This window comes from Canis lupus, chromosome 9, assembly GCF_011100685.1.
Source record: "Canis lupus familiaris isolate Mischka breed German Shepherd chromosome 9, alternate assembly UU_Cfam_GSD_1.0, whole genome shotgun sequence".
Taxonomy (NCBI): domain Eukaryota; kingdom Metazoa; phylum Chordata; class Mammalia; order Carnivora; family Canidae; genus Canis; species Canis lupus.
The window spans coordinates 18,801,979-18,824,309 of NC_049230.1; the positions used below are offsets into that span (position 1 = coordinate 18,801,979).

Sequence of the window (22,331 nt, forward strand, 5' to 3'; positions counted from 1 at the left end):
CATGTCTTTCTCATTCTTTAACTGTCATTTTAGTAGGGTTAGGTGAGGGAGAAGAGGTAAACCTGTCCAGTGTATCCATGTGATTCAACCTGCCATTTACCCTCAACTCTCTTTACAATGTTTTCAGTCTGTGTTCTGCCTCTACTTAGTTCTTTTCACTGCTTAAAATTGTATTCTGCTTAGACTAGGGGTTGGGTGAGGCAGAGAGTAACAAAGGAATATGAGATACACATCCTTCTTCCAAAAATGTACATTCCACTGGACTCTTTCAGGGGAGGGTAAGGGCTATTTTCCATTTTATGATTTCTGTCAACTACTCTTTTCAAAAGCAGGCAAGTCCTCATACCCCTCCCACGTGTTTTATGTATTTTGGCCAAGGGAGCTGGGTGGGGACCTCAGGAAAACCATAGGATGGAAAAATCTGAATCATAATCCACAGTCATTCCTGGGCAGGGGCAGTTGAGATTACCAAACTCGATTTCCTTATTTTATAAAAAGGAAACTGAAACCCAGAGAGCTTTAGTTGATTTGGATCACCTTTGGTCTCCTGAAAAATCTTTACTCTCATATCTCTTAGAAATGACAACTCTTAGCAGTCAAGGGGCCTGTGGGTCTAACGTTCCCTTTGCTCCAAGGCTGCAAGGGTAGGGGGTGGGGGTGGGGGGCTTGCCGCCTGCTGTTCCTCAAAGGCCAAAGGTCATCTCAGAGGTCTCATCACCGCACTGTTTTATTTTTTTGTAGCCCTCGTTAACATTTAAAATTACGCGATTATTTTTACTATGTATCTGATTTTCCCCCACTGGAATGTAAGCCCTATGACCGAAGGGGTCTTTCCCCGTCTCGTTTGCCATTTAATCCCCAGGGCAAACTGGGATTCGAAAAGGAAGCAGTCCCGCTCCAAAATCCGCGCTTCCAACCCGGACATTACATTGGTATTTAGTGAATAAGGCAGACGATGGGCTTCTGCACACCCAGGGAAACAAGAGGGCGAGAAAATAGATCGTAGCCGGGGAAAGCAGCAGGTGGAAAACACCCGGACCCCGGCGTATTGTGCCCCGTGACCTTTCTCTCCGGAAGCGCTTGCAGCTCCCCGGCACGAGTGCGCACGCGCGGCCACCGGGGTCGCTCTGGGCCGCGAGCGGAGAGGGGACTTAAGGAAAGGTTCCGCCTCCAGGGCCTAAAGGCGCCTGCGCCGGCGGGGCTCCTTTTTGGACGCGCTTTCTCGCTTCCTCCCTCCCTCGCCTGCGCGCGCTGGGTGGGCGTGGGAGGAGGCGGGGAACTGGGGAGGGGAGCGAGGGGGCGGGTGTCGCGGGAGGGAAGGAGCGAACCGGAGAGCGTCGTCCTGAGAGGAGTGAAGGCGGCAAAATGGCGGACCGCTTCTCCCGCTTCAACGAGGATCGAGACTTTCAGGTAAACACGGGCGTCGCCGAGAATCCGGGAAGGCGCTCGCAGAGCCGGGACCACCTCCTCCCCCGCTCCTAGCGCTTTTCCTTCCCAGCTCGGCTCCGGCTTACGAACCGGCTTGCTCTTCTCCCGCCTCCCAGTTCCTCAAGGGGCCTCCCAGCTTGAGGCGAGGCCGCATCCCCTCTCAGCTCGTATTCTCTTACCTGTGAAACTCCGGCCCCCGGGTTTGCGGCTTCGGCTTTGCTGGGGCGGGTTTCGGAAGCCTGGCCGGGCCGCAGACTCGGGACTGCGCTCCGCTCGGGTCCGCCGGGCCTGTGGAGGCGCCGGGCGGGCTCCCGGGGGAGAAGAGGGATGGGTCGGGAGGGCTTCGGGCTGGTGTTGCTGAGACCAGGGCTTCCGAGCCCCCCGGGTTTTGCTCGCAAGGCTCTTTTTCGGGTCGTCCTTCGTCTATCCTCAGTACGATAAGTCCCTTTCATTGTCTATTTCCTCACATGGGAAAAGGATGCTTGAGTTATCAGACGCCTTCTTGGTTGGTCGAACATTGAGATTTCCCTAGGCGTAAATGTTGCTGTTGTCATGAGGCCGTTCATCTTGCTTGGAAAAGAGTAAGTTAGAGGACTGTTGTCGATGGAAGCTTAGCCCCAAATCCTACCTCGAAAGATTTTTAACAAGTGTAATGATCATGGACTAACCTTTGAAGTGCGATAATTAGCGCCAGAAGCTCCCTTTTTCTTTCTTTAGTTGCAAACGCTGTATGGAAAAGTGTCCTTGTGATGGCAGGCATTACCGAGGAGCAAATAAAGGCTAAATTACAATAACTCGTCTTCCCGTTTAAGATACCTTCCTGTTGAGCATGGTTACTGCAGAAATCTCGGCGACTAAGAGGGATTTAGTAGAGGCTGGCTGATTCTAGAGTAAAATGCATCCTCAGAGTCTCAAACCACTGCATTACTACCGCATATCCTGGCAACAGCAATTTGGGTCAGGGGATGAACATCACAACTCAAGTTTTTATCCCGCTGCAGATCTTCCTCTCAGTCACACGGGATACTCTGGATATGTTTCAGAAGGCTGTTTGAAGGAGTTAAATTTTTCCGAGATGGGGTTGGTAAATAAACACGTAAAGAAAGCAGTTAAACAACAACAGTTCAGTGCGTAGAACGCTCCTCACAGAGAAGTTTTGCAGCAGTAAGGCATCTGGGGGCTGTTGAAAAAAGCCTTGTGATCTGCGCCTGCTGTATAGCTGCAGCCCAGTACAGAATCTCACGGCGGCTTAAGAGTATAATGCAGGTGCAGGGAAGTTGAAGTAGTTCTCTATAGCCATTTGCTCCCTGAGAGATTGTTTTTGTTTTTTCTTTTCTTTTTAGCGAGCATCCTAAAACGTGAGTAGGCTACAAGATGTGTGGGCTTTATTGGTAATCTTTAAAGAGACATGTTAACTAAAATCCTCAAGTGTTTTTCAGAGGAGAGAATTTCAAGGTGACCTAATAGAATTGAAAATAAATAATATGGACAATTAAGTTTTGAGGGAAAATGTCTGTCAACCACAGAATTTCAGCAGACTTAAACAGAATTTGCAAGGCCTTGAAAAAATTTGAAAACTGGTTGGCAGATTATGAATGCTGTCACCTGAAAAAAATTGAGAAAGCCTCTGCCTTTTCAAGTAAGATGATTTTCTCTTCTGATGCTTTAGTTGGGCTTATATGAAATCTGGTTGGTAGTCCTTTGAAGATAGTAGGTATATTTTACATTTATTTCCTGCTTGTATGTTGGAATAACCGACGCCAGTATTGGGTGAGCCAGGAATATGGTTTTCTAAAATTCAGCTGTCTTAATATTATGGGTAAAATAGGGTATTTGGAAAGAAAGCTTTTTAGACAATTATAAGATGTTAAAGTTTTTGTAAATTATCGATTAACATTTCTAAACATCCATTTATAAATAAAGTAGTCAACTACAATAAATTTAAAAATTAAAAATACTTAACATATTTTTTTTCTGGATGTTTTAGTAAAAGGATAAAGGTTGATTTTCATTAATGATGTCCTTCAATTTAAAGTTATTGGAGAGGAAATGTAATATCATGTTCCTGCATATAGTATATCTGGAACATTTTAAGGTTGGTTTATTAAAATTAAATGTGGCCTCCTTTTAAGGTTTTAAGTGATAAATGAGGTTGAAGCCATTGAATACACTTGAAAACAAATCCAGAGTAGATTTCCAAACAGTGCATGGATCCTGTTGCTTTAAAAGATCTTCTTACAGCACTAGAAATTCTTCTGTGCATTTTCTCTGGTAAGTTCTAGATGACTTCATTTTCTTTGCCTTGAATTTGGCAAGATGATTTGTAATTATAAAATTTCACTCTTTGCCAACTTACCATCACTTGCAAATTTTGGAGAGTTTGTGGTATCTTGAACTTAGTATTGAGTCAGAGGTGGATTCACTTATTTGTGAACACCTGAAGTTTTAAAGGTGTTTTGTGTAATATAGTGAGCATGCTATTGTGGCATGCTACCTATACCTATATTAATTGTGGCATGCTACCTGAAACACTTAGGAATATAAGGAGTAATCATTATTAGGGCAATAATTTAGCTTTATTTTAATAATAAACAGGTACCATTCTACAGGCTTTATGTGTATTGTAGTCTTCACAATAACCCTATGAGGTAGGTACTATTAACGCTCATTTTCAATTGAGGCAGCTGAGGCACAGAGTTAAAAAAAAAACTTAGCCAAGTACATACAGCTGATAGATACCAGAGCCTAGATCACACCCTGGCCCTTAAGATTCTTGAACCTGTGCTAATGACTGTTATCTCTACTGGCAATTACATATTTTATGTAACTGTAATTGAGTCATCAAATATGGAGGATAAATTTATAGATTACAAAGAACAAGTGAGCTTTTAGAGAGGTTATACAATTAGTTTTTACTTTGTTCTTTTTTGTCCAGAACTGTTTCTTGTTGGTCTCCCAAGGACTTAATAAGGAGACTTTTGACAGTGATGAGTTACACTATTATAGAGGATATATTGTTAATTGTTATTTTAGTTTAGACATTATTTTGTGTGATTTTTTAAAAAATATTTATTTATTTATTCATGAGAGAGAGAGAGTCAGAGACATAGGCAGAAAGAGAAGCAGGCTCCATGCAGGGAGCCTGATGTGTGGGACTTGATCCTGGGACTCCAGGATCATGCCCTGGACTGAAGGCAGGCGCTCAACCGCTGAGCCACCCAGGTGTCCCACATAAGTGATTTTTTTTTAATCTTTGGAAATCTTTGTTTAGGCTGATATATTTATGTATTTTTTTTAATGTTTTAAGTTTTGACTACTGCTTTAAGAATCTGACCTCAATTTCTGAATGAGATAGGACTTCTGCCTACATTTATCAGATTAAGGTGTATCACGGAAAATACGTAGTATAAGATACATCTGTGTTCAATTCTTTGAATTACAGGTTCCCTAAAGAAAGTTTTGTTTGTACAGAGATGTACAACCATAAGGTGTTAAGGTGGTTGTGCAGCTATTAATGGTGATGCTGCTGAATGCTGTGAGGAAATTCGTTCTTCAGTTTGTGTTTCTGCAGAGGACTGGTGATTTAAAGTAGCCACTCATTCTTGTTCTGAATGTATTTTGCATTAGCTTTTTAATAAAAAAGAGCTATGATAATAGATCAATGAATAATAGAATCAGGGGCATCTGGGTGGCTCAGTGGTTGAGTCTGCCTTCTGCTCACGTTATGGTCATGTGATCCTAGGATTTTTAATTTTTTTTATTTTTTTTTATTTTTTTTTATGATAGTCACAGAGAGAGAGAGAGGCAGAGACACAGGCAGAGGGAGAAGCAGGCCCCATGCACCGGGAGCCCGACATGGGATTCGATCCTGGGTCTCCAGGATCACGCCCTGGGCCAAAGGCAGGCGCCAAACCGCTGCGCCACCCAGGGATCCCTGATCCTAGGATTGAGTCCTGCATTGGGGTCCCCGTGGGGAGCCTGCTCCTCCCTCTGCCTATGTCTCTGTCTTTCTGTGTCTGTCATGAATAAATAAAATCTTTAAAAAAAATAAAAATTAAAAAATTTAAGAAATGAGTAATAAAATCAGAAGCAAACATCTTAAAATTCATAATAAAAATAAAATTACTCAAGGATTTTCTATAACCTTTTTTTTTTTTTTTTTTAAAGATTTTATTTATTTATTCATGATAGTCACAGAGAGAGAGAGAGAGGCAGAGACACAAGCAGAGGGAGAAGCAGGCTCCATGCACCGGGAGCCCGACGTGGGATTCGATCCCGGGTCTCCAGGATCGCGCCCTGGGCCAAAGGCAGGCGCCAAACCGCTGCGCCACCCAGGGATCCCGATTTTCTATAATCTATGTAAGCATAATGGTAAATAGTAATGTCATGTATTTTTTTTAAAGATTTAAAAAAATTTATTTATTGATGAGAGACAGACAGACACAGGCATAGGGAGAAGCAGGCTCCATGCAGGGAGCCTGAAGTAGGACTCGATCCCGGGTCTCAAGGATGATGCCCTGGGCTAAAGGCGGCGCTAAACCGCTGGGCTACTGGGGCTGCCCTCACGTATTATTTTTATATACTGTGTTTGAAAGATTCTTCTTAGTGTTTCATATATGATACCAGGATGCGACCTTCAGATGATTTTTAGTTGAGGCCATTAAATGAGAAGGCTGTAGTTTTAAAATACTTAGGTCACAGAAGCGTGCTCATATATTTTCTGTGTGGTATCTTGTAATAAAGTTGGCTTTCTAATGCAGACTTGTTGGAGATGACATATGGGCAAGAGTTCTAATCCCTGTTTCCTGAGTCTTCCATCATCTGGAAGAGATGGCCACTTACTGACAATCAATGTGTGCTTTGCTTGGGATACTGAAACTTATGCAAAATCATTACTACTCCCTTTCCCATACATATTATGATAAGTGGGAAGGATTGAAACCAAGGCTGTATTGATCTCAAAATACTGATGATAAATCAGCATGATTATTAGCAGATGGAAAATTATTAGTATATTTTCAGGTGTTCAAGAATTACTATGTAAGGTCAGCATTAGGGAAAGTTCTGATGGTGATTTGAAGGATAAAGAGTATATATTCGGGATCCCTGGGTGGCACAGCGGTTTGGCGCCTGCCTTTGGCCCAGGGCGCGATCCTGGAGACCCGGGATCGAATCCCACGTCGGGCTCCCGGTGCATGGAGCCTGCTTCTCCCTCTGCCTGTGTCTCTGCCTCTCTCTCTCTCTCTCTCTGACTATCATAAATAAATAAAAATTAAAAAAAAATATATATTCAAGGCAAAAGTACTTACAAAGGGATATTTCAAGGAATAACATCACGGAGAAAGGCATAAGATGCATTGGAGGGAGAATGGGGTTGGCAAGAATTGTGATCACAGGGCTTCATGTGATTGTATGCTTATTTGTTTTCAAAGTAGGCATTGAGACCAAGAAGAAGCAGATCTAGACAAATATACTCAGGCTGATTATTTATGGGGCTGTTCTGGTGCCATCAGCATTATAGAAAAATAGGTATCCCTATTGAAATCATTCTATTTTTTCTATACATATCACACAATTCTCAGAGTACTACAGAGGGTTTCATTTTTCACATTTTTGTAGGTCTTCATAATAAATTATATAACTAGAACTAAAACTTGTGACTTAGTGGGCACCTGGGTGGCTCAGCGGTTGAGCCATCTGCCTTTGGATCAGGGGGGCGTGATCGCCGGGGTCCTTGGATCAAGTCCCACATCGGGCTTCTCGCAGGGAGCCTGCTTCTCCCTCTGCCTGTGTCTCTGCCTTTCTCTGTGTGTCTCTCATGAATAAATAAATAAAATCTTTAAAAATAAAATAAAATTTGTGACTTAAAATTTTTTTAGACACATATAATTAGCTATACTGATTCTGCTGCTTCATAGCCGAGATATATTTCCATATAATTTCCATCTATTTGAGTACATGATAAAATGAAAAAAGGACAGTGCTTTCTTGTGGACAAGATGTTCATTTTCTGTGACACTTGGCTGGCTTAGTGTAGTATGTGATTCGATCTCAGGGTCATGAGTTCGAGCCCCACATTGTGGAGTCTGCTTAAAGAAAAAAAAATCATTTTCTGAAAAGGAATAGGAGTTCATGAGATCTTGAATTATGGATCTGAAACTCATGTAGAGATTTCATCTTTTTTTCTTGTGATTTAATAAGTTTCTAATATTTTATTAATGAAAATGGGTCCCAGCTTGAGGTAGACATCCAGTTCTTGAATCTATTAAAATTCCTTCCCTGAAACAGTTTGGTTTTGCTTGTATGTCTGGCATTAAATTTCTTTTCATATTAGCATCTCCATTTAGCATTGAGAGCTGACTCATGGTTAATTACCAAAGGAATTACAAATGACCACCACAAATACTGAAAGGAGTCATTGATTTGATATTGCAGTGAACACCAGAAGATGTTGTAATGATTTTCCAGTTATAAAAAGTGAATTGTCCATTTAACTGTGGAAGTCTAACCAAATGTGCTTAATGCATTGTATTAGTGCAAAAATTTAAATATATCTAGCTGAAAGAATGTATCATATTGTCATGCTTATACTAAATGATTTGTTTAGGACTTAACAAATGCATTTAGTTTATTAGACATAATATAGGAATTTATGGAAGAAAAAATAGCCAAAGTTGCTTTAGCATTGTGCGTAGGTTAATAACATAATATTTTAGTAAGTGCCATAGATAGTAAGAAAGGGCCAGAATAGTAGTTTCCTGTTACTTTATTTTTACCAACAGTGTTGGAGTAAGATAAATCTTGAGTTGTGTCACTTAAACAACCAGAAGGTATCTTTGTAATATTAATTTGGTCTCATCTCATTATTTGTCATAATTACTGTCAATTATTTGTCATAATCCTTCTCACTCTGGCAGTGACATTGATTTCAAAGAGGAATTTCAATTTATCTGTTTCATAGAATTGAAGTACAAAACAGGTCTTCAGATTTGAAGTTGTAATAGAAAAAAGTCATTGATCATGTTTGTATTTCATGATATTATTTTAAACAATGATCGTTGAAAAAGTCAGTACTTTCTTAAGGTTCAGGTAACATTTTCCAGTGTTGAGAGGGAGGAGTAGCTTACTTTTTCGCCCTTTTTTGTAAATAGTACTGATTAAAAATTAATATTTTAGATCTTGACTATACAAGAAGCTAACGCTGATGCTTGTGGATTATATGTTGTAGTGTCAGTAATTTCCCTTGTTGCTATTAGTAAAGCTATAAGTAAAATTATGAGGTATCTTAAAAGAAGGAGCAAAATGCTTGAAAATTTAATTGGTTTAATAACTACTTTAGGGTATCTCCAACAAGAGATTACCTTCAGAGTATTTTCTTTTCTTTTTTTTTAAAGAATTATTTATTTATTTATTCATGAGAAGGGGGGGGGGCAGAGACACAGGCAGAGGGAGAAGTAGGCTCCATGCTAGGAGCCTGATGTGGGACTCAATTCCGGGTCTCCAGGATCACACCCTTGGCTGCAGGCGGCGCTAAACCGCTGCGCCACCAGGGCTGCCCACCTTCAGGGTATTTTCTAATAGATGAACTTATTTTTTAAAAGATTGTTAAAATAATATTTGAATGGTGGTTGTACTAAGAAATATGTATATGTTTGTGAAGGAAACTTGGTTAAGAATTGTTTTTCGGGCAGCCTGGGTGGCTCAGCGGTTTAGCGCCGCCTTCAGCCCATGGTGTGATCCTGGAGACCCGGGATCCCATGTCAGGCTCCCTGCATGGAACCTGCTTCTCCCTCTGCCTGTGTCTGTGCCTGTGTGTGTGCATGTGTCTCATGAATAAATAAATAAAATATTTTTATTTTATTTTATTTTATTTTATTTTTATTATTTTTTTTAATAAAATATTTTTTAAAAGTGTTTTTCAAGGAGCTTTTGTTTTGTTATAGTTTGAGAGATAACAAAAGTAACAATACTTATTATTCATACTTAATATTCAACTTAAATTCATCACTGATTTTTCAGCATGATTAACAGATGAATAGTATAGTCAGTAAATGCAAAATTCAAAGTAAGTGAGAGAACCCTTCAAATGGAATGGTTGGGGCATACCTTTATGAAGAAATTAGCATTTAAGCTGGATCTTGTAAGATAGGATTGCATCTTTGCAAGGAAAAGAATGGGAGGCATTCAGCTGGGAGAAAATAGGCAGGGCAAAAGTATGGAAGTGGAACAAGAATTGTTCTAGCTATTTTTTAAATTTAGTTTTATTTATTTTTAGAAATTTTATTTGACAGAGAGAGTGAGAGCGCCCCCCCCAAAAAAAGCATGGGGGGGGTGCGGAGGGAGAGGGAAAAGCAGACTCCCTCCCCACTGAGCAGGAGCCTGGGATCCTGACCTGAGCTGAAGGCAGATGCTTAAAACTAAGCCACCCAGGTGCCCCTGTCCTAGCTATTTAAGTAAGGTGTTTAAACAGGAGATAGGGATCCCTGGGTGGCGCAGCGGTTTGGCGCCTGCCTTTGGCCCAGGGCGCGATCCTGGAGACCCGGGATCAAATCCCACATTGGGCTCCCGGTGCATGGAGCCTGTTTCTCCCTCTGCCTGTGTCTCTGCCTCTCTCTCTATCTCTCTCTCTCTCTCTATCATAAATAAGTAAATAAAAAAATTAAAAAAAAAACAGGAGATAGACATCAAAACAATTTTTCTTATTGGAAGATGAATTCAGATACAATTGTTAGATGTGCTATACATACAGTTAAAGCTGTGATAACCAGTTCCCATTAATCAGAGTTAATGTGAGTGGGGGCAAGAGGGTAGATTGTAACAGTGGACTGTGATTTTAAGCTTAGTGGTGGGGATAAGGGGTGGAGGGAAAAGTTAGATCAATGGATTGTAGGCTCTGATGGGGTTTAAGAATTGGAATGATGGAAAAAAAAAGAATTGGAATGATGGGAGGTGGGTGGGAGATGGGAAAAATATAAAAAAGATTAAGAGTGTACTTACTGTGATGAGCACTGAGTAATGTGTAGACTTGTTGAATCATTATATTGTACACTTGAAACTAATAACATTGTTAACTACACTTCAATTAAAAACAATTATTGGAGGGGAGGTGCTAGAGGGAACCAGCTGTTGTGATTGGGAGAGCACAGTGTTTGAAATAGAGGTAATGGAAGGATTGAGATTATTGGTAATGACTATGAGAGTAAAATGGCTAAAGTAGGATGGAGGACAAGATCATAGGAAAGGAAGTTAGGAAACTAAGCAGAGTGTTATAAAATCATCTAACCTAAAAAAAAAAAATTAACCAGATATAAGAATGGTAGTATTGTATAGTTGTATACTGTCATGGTTTATTTTAGTAAGTGCCCTTGTATACATTCTTGTCTAATTCTTCCAGTAACTCAATGAGTTAAGTGGGAACTCTATTTTAGAGGTGATGAAACTGAGACCCATATAAATCAAGTATTTTGCCTAATACAGAGCAGGATTTTGAACTTTGTCTCTGATTTTTGTTTTGTTTTCTAGTGGTTTTTTTTTTTTTAAGATTTTATTTATTTATTCATGATAGACACAAAGAGAGAGGCAGACAGGCAGAGAGAAGCAGGCTCCATTCAGGGAGCCTGATGGGGGACTCCATCCTGGAACTTCGGGATCATGCCCTGAGCCAAAGGCAGATGCTCAACTGCTGAGCCACCCAGGCGTCCCTGTTTTCTGGTGTTCTTTTTTGCTGTGGTATATAGATTGGCCTCTTCTGGAGATGAGTGTTGGTATGGCCTACGGTATGCAAAGCACCATTTCCTTTTAATACGTGACAGCATTTTCTAACAATTAGCTAACTAGTAGGAAATGTTAGATATGTTTATCGTTTTTTTTTAAAAATTTTTATTTATTTATTATAGTCATCCCAGAGAGAGAGAGAGAGAGAAAGAGAGAGAGAGGCAGAGACATAGGCAGAGGGAGAAGCAGGCTCCATGCACCGGGAGCCCGACTTGGGATTGGATACCGGGTCTCCAGGATCGCGCCCTGGGCCAAAGGCAGGCGCTAAACCGCTGCGCCACCCAGGGATCCCTGTTTATCGTTTTTTTTTTTGTTTTTTTTTTCTGGGACATTTGGGTGGCTCAGCGGTTGAGTGTCTGCCTTCAGCTCAGGTTGTGATTCCGGTTCCTGGGATCGAGTCCGCGTCAGGCTCCCCATGGGAGCCTGCTTCTCCCTCTGCCCATGTCTCTGCCTCTCTGTCTCTCTTGAACAAATAAATAAATTTTTTTTCTGATAAAATTTTGGTTTTATAAACTCACTTGGTTATTTATGGCTTCTTGCTGGCCTTTTCACTATATGTAGGTTTACCAGACAATTCCATTTTCCAAACATTTATTGAATGCCCATGTGTTAGCATGTCATCATAAAGGATAAGAAACAAGGTAAAATCAATGCATTTTGTTCATTTGTTTCAGTAAAAAAAAGTAGATGGGAGAGGAGGATGGTACTTCTACTGGATATTGTCAAATTAGGGTACTATAAACTTACCCTTGACTATGGCAGCATCAGAATTTGATTGCTGTGATATCTAGTGATGATACTATCAGCTACTGTTTGTTGGGTATGTATTACATTTGTGACCCTATGCCAAGGTATTTTGGAGATATATACCTAATCGAAATAACTTCCAAACCAGTTGGTGGTATCCCTCCTTTTACAGGTGAGAAAAATGAAAATCAGAGAAATTGAGGCCACAGTTAGAAAACTCAGATTTGAACCTTGAACACTCCTAAGGACTTTTCCTGTTCTTGATTTTCTTAAGTATCAGATTCAAACTCACTAACTTGGCTTTTAAGACTCTCGAGCATCTGGAGGGGTGCTTGGGTGGCTTAGTGAATTAAGTGTCTGCCCTTGGCTCCTCCGGTCATGATCCTGGGGCCATGGATCAAGCACTTGTCCTTGGCTCTTCCCCCATGCTCAAGTGCACCCCCCAATAAATGCATAATTTTTTTTATTTTTAAAGATTTTATGTATTTATTCATGAAAGATAGAGAGAGGCAGAGACACAGGCAGGGGAGAAGCAGGCTGTATACAGGGAGCCTGATTCGGTTTCGATCCTGAGACTTCGGGATCTTGCCCTGAACCAAGGCAGACAGACGCCCAACCCCTGAGCCATCCAGGTTAAAAAAAAAAAAAAAAAAAAGACTCGAGCATCTGGACAGGGCACCTGGCTAGCTCAGTCAATGGAGTATGTGACTCTTGATCTTGGGATTGTGAATTTAAGCCCCACGTTGGGCATAGAGATTATTTAATTAAAATCTTAAAGACTCTTGAGCATCTGGTCCTGTTGCAACCGGTATGTATCTTTTCTTTTCCCTTTGTTGTCCTGCCATCCATCAGTTTTCTATTGTTACCTGGATATGCTAGGCTCTTTTCTTATTTAAAAAAAAAAATATTGTTGTTGTTGTTGTTTTAGATCTTATTTGAGAGAAAATGAGGGGGAGAGGGAGAGGGAGAAGCAGATTTTCAGCGAGCAGGGAGCCTGATGCCAGGCTCAATCCCAGGACCTTGAGATCATGACCTGAGTTGAAGGCAGACACATAACTAAACCACCTGGGTGCCCCACTAGGCTCTTTTATTATTTTGTTTTTGCATATGTTCTTACCTATTTGGAATTCCTACTAATGTACTTATGTTCTTCAACTCTGTTTTGGTGTCACCTCAGACGTCTTCCTAGGTAGAGTTACTTCATTTTCTGTGTTCCCACAGCACTATGGTCATTTCATTCAGTAATAACACTTTTACTGGTAATAGTAGCAGCTAACAGTATAGAGTGCTTATTCTTTGTTGTGTGCACCATTATTTCATGTAATCTCCCAGTAAGGCAGGTTTTATTATCCCCATTTTACAATGAAAAACTTAGCCAGATCACACAGCTAGCAAGTTGAAGAGGTAGCTTTCAGATAGTTTGGACCAGTCTCAGCCTTTAAGCACTGTAGTTTTTTGTTTTTTTGTTTTACCTCTCCTGTGTAATTCCTTGTGATTTATCTCATTGTACTGGACTTAGAACTGCTTGAATGTGGAGTCTTGTTTTATTTTTCTAGCATCGAACCAAGGTCTAGCACCTAGAAGTTGCTCAGATATTTGAATTAATGGTTAAGTCAGATATGTAAGGAGAGACTTAGTAGAGCCTGGGAAGAATGTAGACTTGGGGACTCAGCTTCCTATTGTACTGTGGATATCTAGGTTGAACTATTACTTTCTGTGATATTTTATAAAGTCAGTTAAGGGACACTTCATAAATGGAGGCTGTACTATGGCCAGTTATAACTTCACTTTATTATATACTGTATGTAATTACAGCAATCAGTTTTTAGTTGTACTTTTGTGTGAAATACTGTACATACACTTGTTTTTCTCTGAACTAGTACAGAAGTTTTGTCACACTTTTGGATAGAGATCTATCAGACCAGCCAGTGGTAAAAGAAATAATATATATTACTATGGGTCCCAGATGAATTTTTTTTAAGATTTTATTTATTTATTTAGAGAGCTAGCAAGGGGAGGGGCAGAGGGAAAGAGAGAATCCCAAGCAGACTCCACACTGAGCACAGAGCCCTATGGGTTCAAACTTACAACCTTGAGATCATGACCTAAGCTGACATCAAGAGTCAGATGCTTAACCGACCCAGCCATCCAGTCACCTACAAGTTGCTAATTTTTCAGTGTATGGCTTTTATTGAAAACCAGTTCTTTCTTGTTCAAATTATCTAGAAAATTTGATATGTCAAACAGGTGTGCCTGTATTTTTAGACTAGTATGTGATATGCTCATACCCTTGACCTAGTGTAATATGTTTTCAAGTTCTTAGTTATTTGCTGAGATGGCTAGCCAATTCTCTTTCCTGCCAATTTACATAGAATTAAATTTAATAAAGAATTTTTCTCCTGGTGTCAACAGTGCTTTAAAATAATTATTTTGTACCTCTTTAAACAGTAATGCAGTAATGCTATAGTGTAATAATCTGGATGTTACAGTTGAGGAAACAGGCCCAGGCCTGGACAGTTTTGGTAATTTGCCTAAGGTTTTACGGCTACCAAATGGTTATGATCAGATTTCTGGTGTCTCTGACTTCAGAGATCTTTGGTTTTTATAATAATAGTATACCAGAAGTCATTGTAAATCAGACCATATGATTCTGAAAACAAAAGTGAAGAATTGGGGTTTTTGAGGAATTGACCACATTAATGTTCCTGTCCACTTTCTAAGTGGAAATAAATTTTAAGTATACTAATAAAATGAGACAATAATCCCCTAGAATGTTCATTTCTTTCTGGATAGAGTTTTTCCTCCTGAGACATTTTCTTTCTAAATTGTTTAGGATAATACTAGAATTAGTTTATTTGAAATGAGTAGAGGGAGGGGGACAGAGATGAAAATGAAAGTCTCTTATTTATTTGGTGACAGAGGAGGACTAGTTTTGTCCACAGATGGAATATGAAGCTATCCTGTATGACTCTGTTTGTTAAACCTACTTTTTTTTTTTTTTGGTCTGTTGCAGGTAAAATCAGCTTCATTACATGTTTTGAATTTAGAAAGTCCAAATTATAAACATGCTTGTTATTTGTCAGGTAGGGCAATGATCAATATATCCCGATAGTGACATTAGACAGTCTCTAAGGGGATAATATAAGTATAGTATAAAAGATAAATGTTGGTTGGAGAGATTTGAACCAGAGAGATAGGAATGTCCATAATATGCAGCCTAATAACCAGAGCCAGGTGCTAAAAGATAGGGCTAGTATGAGTGGTACAATATTGCCAATGATAAAACTATTTTAACCTTGGCTCATACCTAGTTTAGATGGGAAAAATACAAGGATCCCTGGGTGGTTGAGCGGTTAAGCATCTGCCTTTGGCTCAGGGTGTGATCCTGGAGTCCCAGGATTGAGTCCCACGTTGGGCTCCCTGCATGGAGCCTGCTTCTCCCTCTGCCTGTGTCTTTGCCTCTCTCTCTGTGTGCCTCTCATGAATAAATAAAGTCTTAAAAAAAAAATAAAATAAATGGGAAAAATTAGAAAGGATTTAAAACTTTAGTGTATATAATCCTTTTGTTAAATAATGGATTTGACTGTTGATCAGAGATCTTGGATCTGTGACTTTGACTATGAGTAATATTTTTTTCATTATTTTGGGGGGACTTGTGTTAAACTTTAATAGTCATAGGAAGATAGAGGAGAATATCACCTCTTTAGGGTCTTGAATATTGTGTTTTGCTATTTGAGATTATGGTCTGTTTGGTTGTGATCTTTAAGAATTGTCCCGATAACTTATCCTCTTCTCTAGTTTTAATTTTCCCTATTAATTATCATATAGTTAACCACTGGAAAAGGTACACACGTGGGATTGTATAAATTCCAAAATCATCACTGGTTAGCAAATAACAACATTCCACTTATATGGATAAATTTAGGGCAGTCTCTGTCTCTATTTATATTGAAATGATCATCACAGCTAAATTTATAATAGAGAAGTTTCCACATTTGTCCTGTGCTTGGAAGCAGAATCCTTGACCTATAAGGAACAAGAGCTACTGTGTATTTTAATGACATGCAGGTCAGCCAGGTTCTCTATTCATTTATAATTAGACCTGCCACAAATTGAAGCTTTTGTTGAGAGAGGCAGTTGAGAAAAGTCTGTTGGGTGTATGTTTTAAAATAATTTTTTTTGAATAGTGAAATTGCTTCTAGTTTGATCCTTTTCAACTTATATTTCTGAGTAGCATAAATGAAAAACTATATTTCAACTCTGAGGGGATCCCTGGGTGGCGCAGCGGTTTAGCGCCTGCCTTTGGCCCAGGGCGCGATCCTGGAGACCCGGGATCAAATCCCACATCGGGCTCCCGGTGCATGGAGCCTGCTTCTCCCTCTGCCTGTGTCTCTGCCTCTCTCTCTCTCTCTCTCTCTCTCTCTCTCTCTCTCTGTGACTATCATAAATAAATAAATAAAAATTAAAGAAAAAAAAACTATATTTCAACTCTGAAAGCAGATAGTTTGTAGACAGGAAGAGTTAATTTAGGCAATGGAATAAGTGTTTCAAGCAGTCATTAAAACTAAATTTTAGGAATACTCTAACATAGGATCTGTGAATTTTCACTAGGATGACCATATGTTATACTTTATGCCTAGCATTTCCTAGCATGTTTACTGTTAGTACTGCCTTTAACTCTCAAAGTACCCTGGTTTGTATGATACATTATGTGATCCTCCTGGATCTAATGGGATTTGAGAGATCTAAATGAAATTTTGGGGCAGCCCTGGTGGCGCAGTGATTTAGCGCTGCCTGCAGCCCAAGGCCTGATCCTGGAGACCCGGCATTGAGTCCCACGTCCGGCTTCCTGCGTGGTGCCTGCTTCTCCCTCTGCCTGTGTCTCTGCCTCTCTCTGTGTCTCAATAAATAAATAAAAATCTTAAAAAAAATAAATGAAATTTCGAAAGCAGAGTGAAGCAGAAAAAAATACTTAAGATCTCTCTTGAAGCCTTCAGATAACCAAATGCCATATTGACTATTTTTAGAAAGAATGAATTTTTTTTTAAAGATTTTTATTCATGAGAGAGGCACTTTGATTTTTTTTTTTTCTCAGTACTAATGTGTGGAGATTAAACCATAATGAAAAGGCTTTTGTTTTTTATTTTTACTTGCTTAGAGTGCTCAGGAGAGAGAATGGGAGCAGGAGAGGAAGGGGAAAGGGAGAGAGAATCTCAAACACATGGGTCTTGATCTCTTAACACCAGAGATCATGACCTGAGCTGAACTCAGAAGTTGGATACTTAACCAGTTGAGCCACCCAGGTGTTCCAAGGGAGAGAGAGAATCCCAAGCAGGCTCCATGCCTAGCTCAAAGCTGGATGCAGGGCTTGATCCCACAACTCTGAGATCATGACCTGAGCTGAAATCAAGAGTTGGACTCTTTTTTTTTTTTTTTTTTTTTTTTAAGAGTTGGACTCTTAACTGAATAAGCCACCCAGATGCCCCAGTACTGGTACAATAATGTTAATTTAACCATAGACCTTATTTGAATTTTACATTTATCTACTAATGTTTTTTTTCTTTTTTTTTTTTTCTTTTTTTATTTTTATTTATTTATTTTATTTATGATAGTCACAGAGAGAGAGAGAGAGGCAGAGACACAGGCAGAGGGAGAAGCAGGCTCCATGCACCGGGAGCCCGACGTGGGATTCGATCCCGGGTCTCCAGGATCGCGCCCTGGGCCAAAGGCAGGCGCCAAACCGCTGCGCTACCCAGGGATCCCCTAATGTTTTTTTTCTATTCCAGTGTCCCACCCAGGATTCTAAATTGATTGCATGTAGTTATTTTTCTTTATCTCCTCTAATCTGTAATATTTCCTTAGTCTTTCCATATCTTTTGTGATAACTAGGTTTTGACTAACTCTGTTTTCCTTTTTCTTAAATTAAGGAATGATTTTTTAAAAAATTTTTAAGTTTTTTTTTTTTTTTTAATTCATTCATGAGAGACACGGAGAGGCAGAGACATAGGCAGAGGGAGAAGCAGTCTCCATGCAGAAAGCCCGATGTGGGACTTGATTCCGGAACTCTGGGATCACGCCCTGAGTCAAAGGCAGACACTCAACCACTGAGCCACCTAGGCATCCGTCCCCCTCCCTTCTTTTTTTAAGATTTGATTTGATTTGATTTGATTTGATTATTATTTTATTTTATTTTATTTTTAAGATTTTATTTGTTTATTCTTGAGAGACACAGAGAGAGAGACAGAGACACAGGCAAAGGGAGAATCAGGCTCCATGCAGGAAGCCCGATGTGGGACTCGATCTGGAACTCTGGGATCACGCCCTGAGCAAAAGGCACAGGCTCAACCACTGAACCACCCAGGCGTCCCTAACCCTGTTTTCCATATGGCTGTTGTTTCAGAGTTATGGTCAAGGTTATTATTATTATTTTTTAATCTTTAAGTTTCATATAGAATAAAACTATGGTGGAAACATTGGACTAAGAATCAAGCCCCACATTGCTAAGTTACATGCCTGAAACTGATGTAACACTGTTTCAACTATACTCAAATAAAATTATATTTATTGGGCAGCCTGGGTGGCTCAGTGGTTTAGTGCCACCTTCAGCCCAGGGGGTGATCCTGGAGACCTGGGATCGAGTCCCACTTCAGGCTCCCTGCATGGAGCCTATTTCTCCTCTGCCTGTGTCTCTACTTCTCTCTCTCTCTCTCTCTTTGCGTGTGTCTCTCATGAATAAATAAAATCTTTTAAAAAATTACATTTATTGGGATCCCTGGGTGGCGCAGCGGTTTGGCGCCTGCCTTTGGCCCAGGGCGCGATCCTGGAGACCTGGGATCGAGTCCCACGTCGGGCTCCCGGTGCATGGAGCCTGCTTCTCCCTCTGCCTGTGTCTCTGCGCCTCTCTCTCTCTGTGACTATCATAAATAAATAAAAATTTAAAAAAAATTTTAAAAATTACATTTATTCCTACCATACGCCCCATTCCTTCCACCTCCCCTACGACCACCCAAAGAATCAGAAGCCTTTGTGAATTTGGGACAATCTGTGTGTCAGTTTTCTTATTTGTGAAATAGAGATGATTAAGGGGCACATGGATGGCTCAGTTAAGTGTTTGACTCTTGATTTCAGCTCAGGTCATGATCTCAGGGTTGGGGGATTGAGCCCTGCCTGGGGCTCTGTGCTGGGCTTAGAGACTGGTTAAGATTCATTCATATTCCACCCCCCCACCCCCGCCCTTAGGCACCTGGATGGCGCAGTCACTTAAGTGGCTGACTGTTTTTTTTTTTTTTTTTTTAAGATTTGATTTATTTATTCATGATGAGAGATACACAGAGAGAGGTGGAGAAGCAGGCTCCCTGCAAGGAGCCCGATGTAGGACTTGATACCAGGACCCCAGGATCACGACCTGAGCCAAATGCAGACGTTAAACTACTGAGCTACTCAGGTGCCGCTGAAAACTTTGTTTTAAATAAACCTTTTATTTTAGAACAGTTTTAGATTTATAGAAAGATTACTAAGATAGTAAGAGCTCCCATAGATATGCACCAAATTTCTCTCATTAACATCTTATATTAGTGTGTGCACATATGTTACCATACTAATGGACCAACACTGATACAGTATCAATTCAAGTCCATACCTGTATCCTTAGTACTCCCCTCATGACCTTTTCTGTTCCAGGGTCCTACACAAGATACCACATTACATTTAGTTGTCATGTCTCTTTAGACTCTTCTTGGCTGTGAGAGTTTGTTAAAAATAAATAAATAAATAAATAAAAATAAAACTTTTTAAGGGCAGAAATTTAGTTAATGTTGTTATTGACATTAATTTTAGGTCTAATTTCAAAAATTTTTCAATTTGTGTTAAGTACCCATATGTGTTGCTGGGCTTTTTTTTAAGATTTTTTTTTCTTTTAATTATATATTCGAGAGAGAGAGAGAGAGCGAGAGAGAGTCAGAGACACAGGTAGAGGGAGAAGCAGGCTCCATGCCAGGAACCCAACATGGGACCGAATCCTGGGACTCCAGGACCACGCCCTGGCCCAAAGGCAGGTGCTAAACTGCTGAGCCACCCATGGATCCCCGCTTTTTGTTTTTAAGAGCGGGGGATGGGGGGGTGAGAAGGGGCAGAGGGAGAGGAAGAGAGGGAACCTTAAGTAGGCTTACAACCCTGAAATCATGACCTGAGCAGAAATCAAAAGTTGGATGTCCCACTGAGCCACCCAGATCCCTCAGTTCCTATATATGTTCTATAGCACAGAGGGACCCTCTAATTTTTATTGTATATTCATTTAATCTTTTACAAATTTTTTTAAGTAATCTCTGTACCGCATGTGGGTGGGACTTGAGTTCATGACCCCGAGATCAAGAGTCATGCTCTTCTGACTGAGCCAGCCAGGCACACCCATATTTGTTTATTCTTTTAAAGCAAACACTTTGACTTACACATTTGTGTTTATGACATTGTTAGGTACACTTAACAATTTACTGATATATAAGCCTTCATTAGGAGCATGGATCTGTAATTGAACATTGTTGCTCTAGGAAAAAGATTTGCTTTTAAGTGATCTGGTTCAGGGAAAACCAGGAACTGCTTGCTGCTTTTTTTTTTTTTGTTTTAAGATTTCATTTATTCATCAGAGAGAGATTGAGAGAGAGAGAGAGAGGCAGAGACAGGCTCCATGCAGGAGCCTGACATGGGACTCCATCCCGAAATGGGACTCGATTTTGGGTCTCCAGGATCACACCCTGGGCTGAAGGCGGCGCTAAACCGCTGAGCCATCAGGGCTGCCCGCTGCTTCTGGTTAAAGAAAGAAGCTAAGTTTCATATTTCTTTGAGCACCTTTTTCGGGAGGGAGGGGAGATTTTTTTTTTTTTTAATTTGTCAAATTTTAATTTGACACAAGCAGGGGGAGTGACAGGCAGAGGGAGAGGGAGAAGCAGGCTCCCACAGAGCAGGGAGCCTAATGCGGGGATCGATCCCAGGACCCTGGAATCCTGACCTGAGCTGAAGTCAGCCGCTTAACTGACTGAGCTACCCAGGTGCCCCTTCTTTGAGTACCTTAATGGCCAACAAATATAGTCTTTTTTTTTTTTTTTTAAATATAGTCTTTCTTAACTTCTCTTTCTTTAAGGAAGGTGGTATGTCTGTCCCTCCCAATAAATGTCCATTGTGTTTGATCTCCAACAGTTTCCCCTTTTGTTTTCTGTATATTTGCTTTCTTCCCTTTAAATCCTAATAAAGTTATTTTATTTTTAAAAAGACATACCCATTTTAGAGAGAGTGAGCATGAGTTGGTGGGAGGGGCAGAGGGAGACAGTCTGCAGACACCCCAATGAGTATGGAGCCCATTGTGGGACTTGATCTCACCAACCTTGAGCTGAAACCATGAGTCAGATGCTCAACCGACTGAGCCACCCAGGTTCCCCATCCTACTAAACAGTTTTAAAAACCTGTCTTACTATATCACTCTACTGAGCTGTACATCATACAAAGCCAGCCTTGTACCCCTTTACTCCCTCAATGGGAGTCCCCACACTTCTTTCCTGAACCTGGCTAAGATCCAGTTTACTTCCACTTTGAAGTCATATCTGACTCTGTTCCTCCAGGTCTTTGTTTATATCTATTATGGTACTTACCAAACTTACAATTCACTTTTTTCCTGTCTCCTTCTCCATATTCCTTAAGTCCAGGCACCTTTTCCTTCATCTGTATGCCCTGTGCTAGAACAGTTCTTAGTGGATGGCATATAATTAATGAATATTATGTGTTGGGCTAGAATTGTGTGTCCTTTTATGTAATAAAAGTGAAGAGGCTGGTTCATACAACTTTTTCTTTAAAGTTAACTAGTGCAAAGATGTAATACTTCCACATTTTTTCTCTTGCCTCCTAACTATTCAGTCTTCTTAAGGTGAATTGCACTGTTCAGATTATGTCCATTAAGGAAGGGTGTTGGTTTTTTTAAAAAAGATTTTATTTATTTATTGAGAAAGCATGGGGGGAGGAGCAGGGGAAGAAGAACAAGGACAGACTGCCTGCTGAGTGTGGAGTCACACTCGGTGCTTGATCCCAGGACCCTGAGATCATGACCTGAGCCAAAACCAAGAGTCACTGACTGAACCACCCAGGCGTCTCCAAGGAAGGGTGTTTTTTTGTAAAATACTTTTCTCCAGACATTTTGTTAGACTGAATTGGTAGTTAGAATTTAAATCTTATACTTAGTTTAGGTATGTTACTTGATCAAGTAGCCTCTTGTTACAGGTCAGAAAACTGTGTTAACATTAACATTGTCTTGGGCGCCTAGGTGGCTTAGTCAATTGAGTTCTGCTCAGGTTGTGATCCCAGGGTGGCTCCCTGCTGAGCATTCCCCCTGCCACTCT

General features: G+C 40.4%; 1 protein-coding gene across 6 annotated transcripts in view; it reads left to right on the top strand.

The window, feature by feature from the left end:
- Window positions 1–1,264: 1,264 nt before the first annotated feature.
- The window catches only part of GPATCH8 (G-patch domain containing 8), a 117,118-nt gene continuing 96,051 nt past the window's right edge, over window positions 1,265–22,331 (top strand). For 4 of the 6 annotated variants that reach the window (XM_038547102.1, XM_038547100.1, XM_038547101.1 and 1 more), the window contains exon 1: window positions 1,343–1,410. Coding sequence is in view for 1 of the 6 variants with exons in the window: in XM_038547097.1 (XP_038403025.1) it covers window positions 1,366–1,410 (45 nt within the window). In the remaining 5 variants the exon portion in view is untranslated. Of the gene's footprint in view, window positions 1,411–22,331 lie in introns of all 6 variants that reach the window. The other 2 variants (XM_038547097.1, XM_038547098.1) reach the window with 2 other exon arrangements.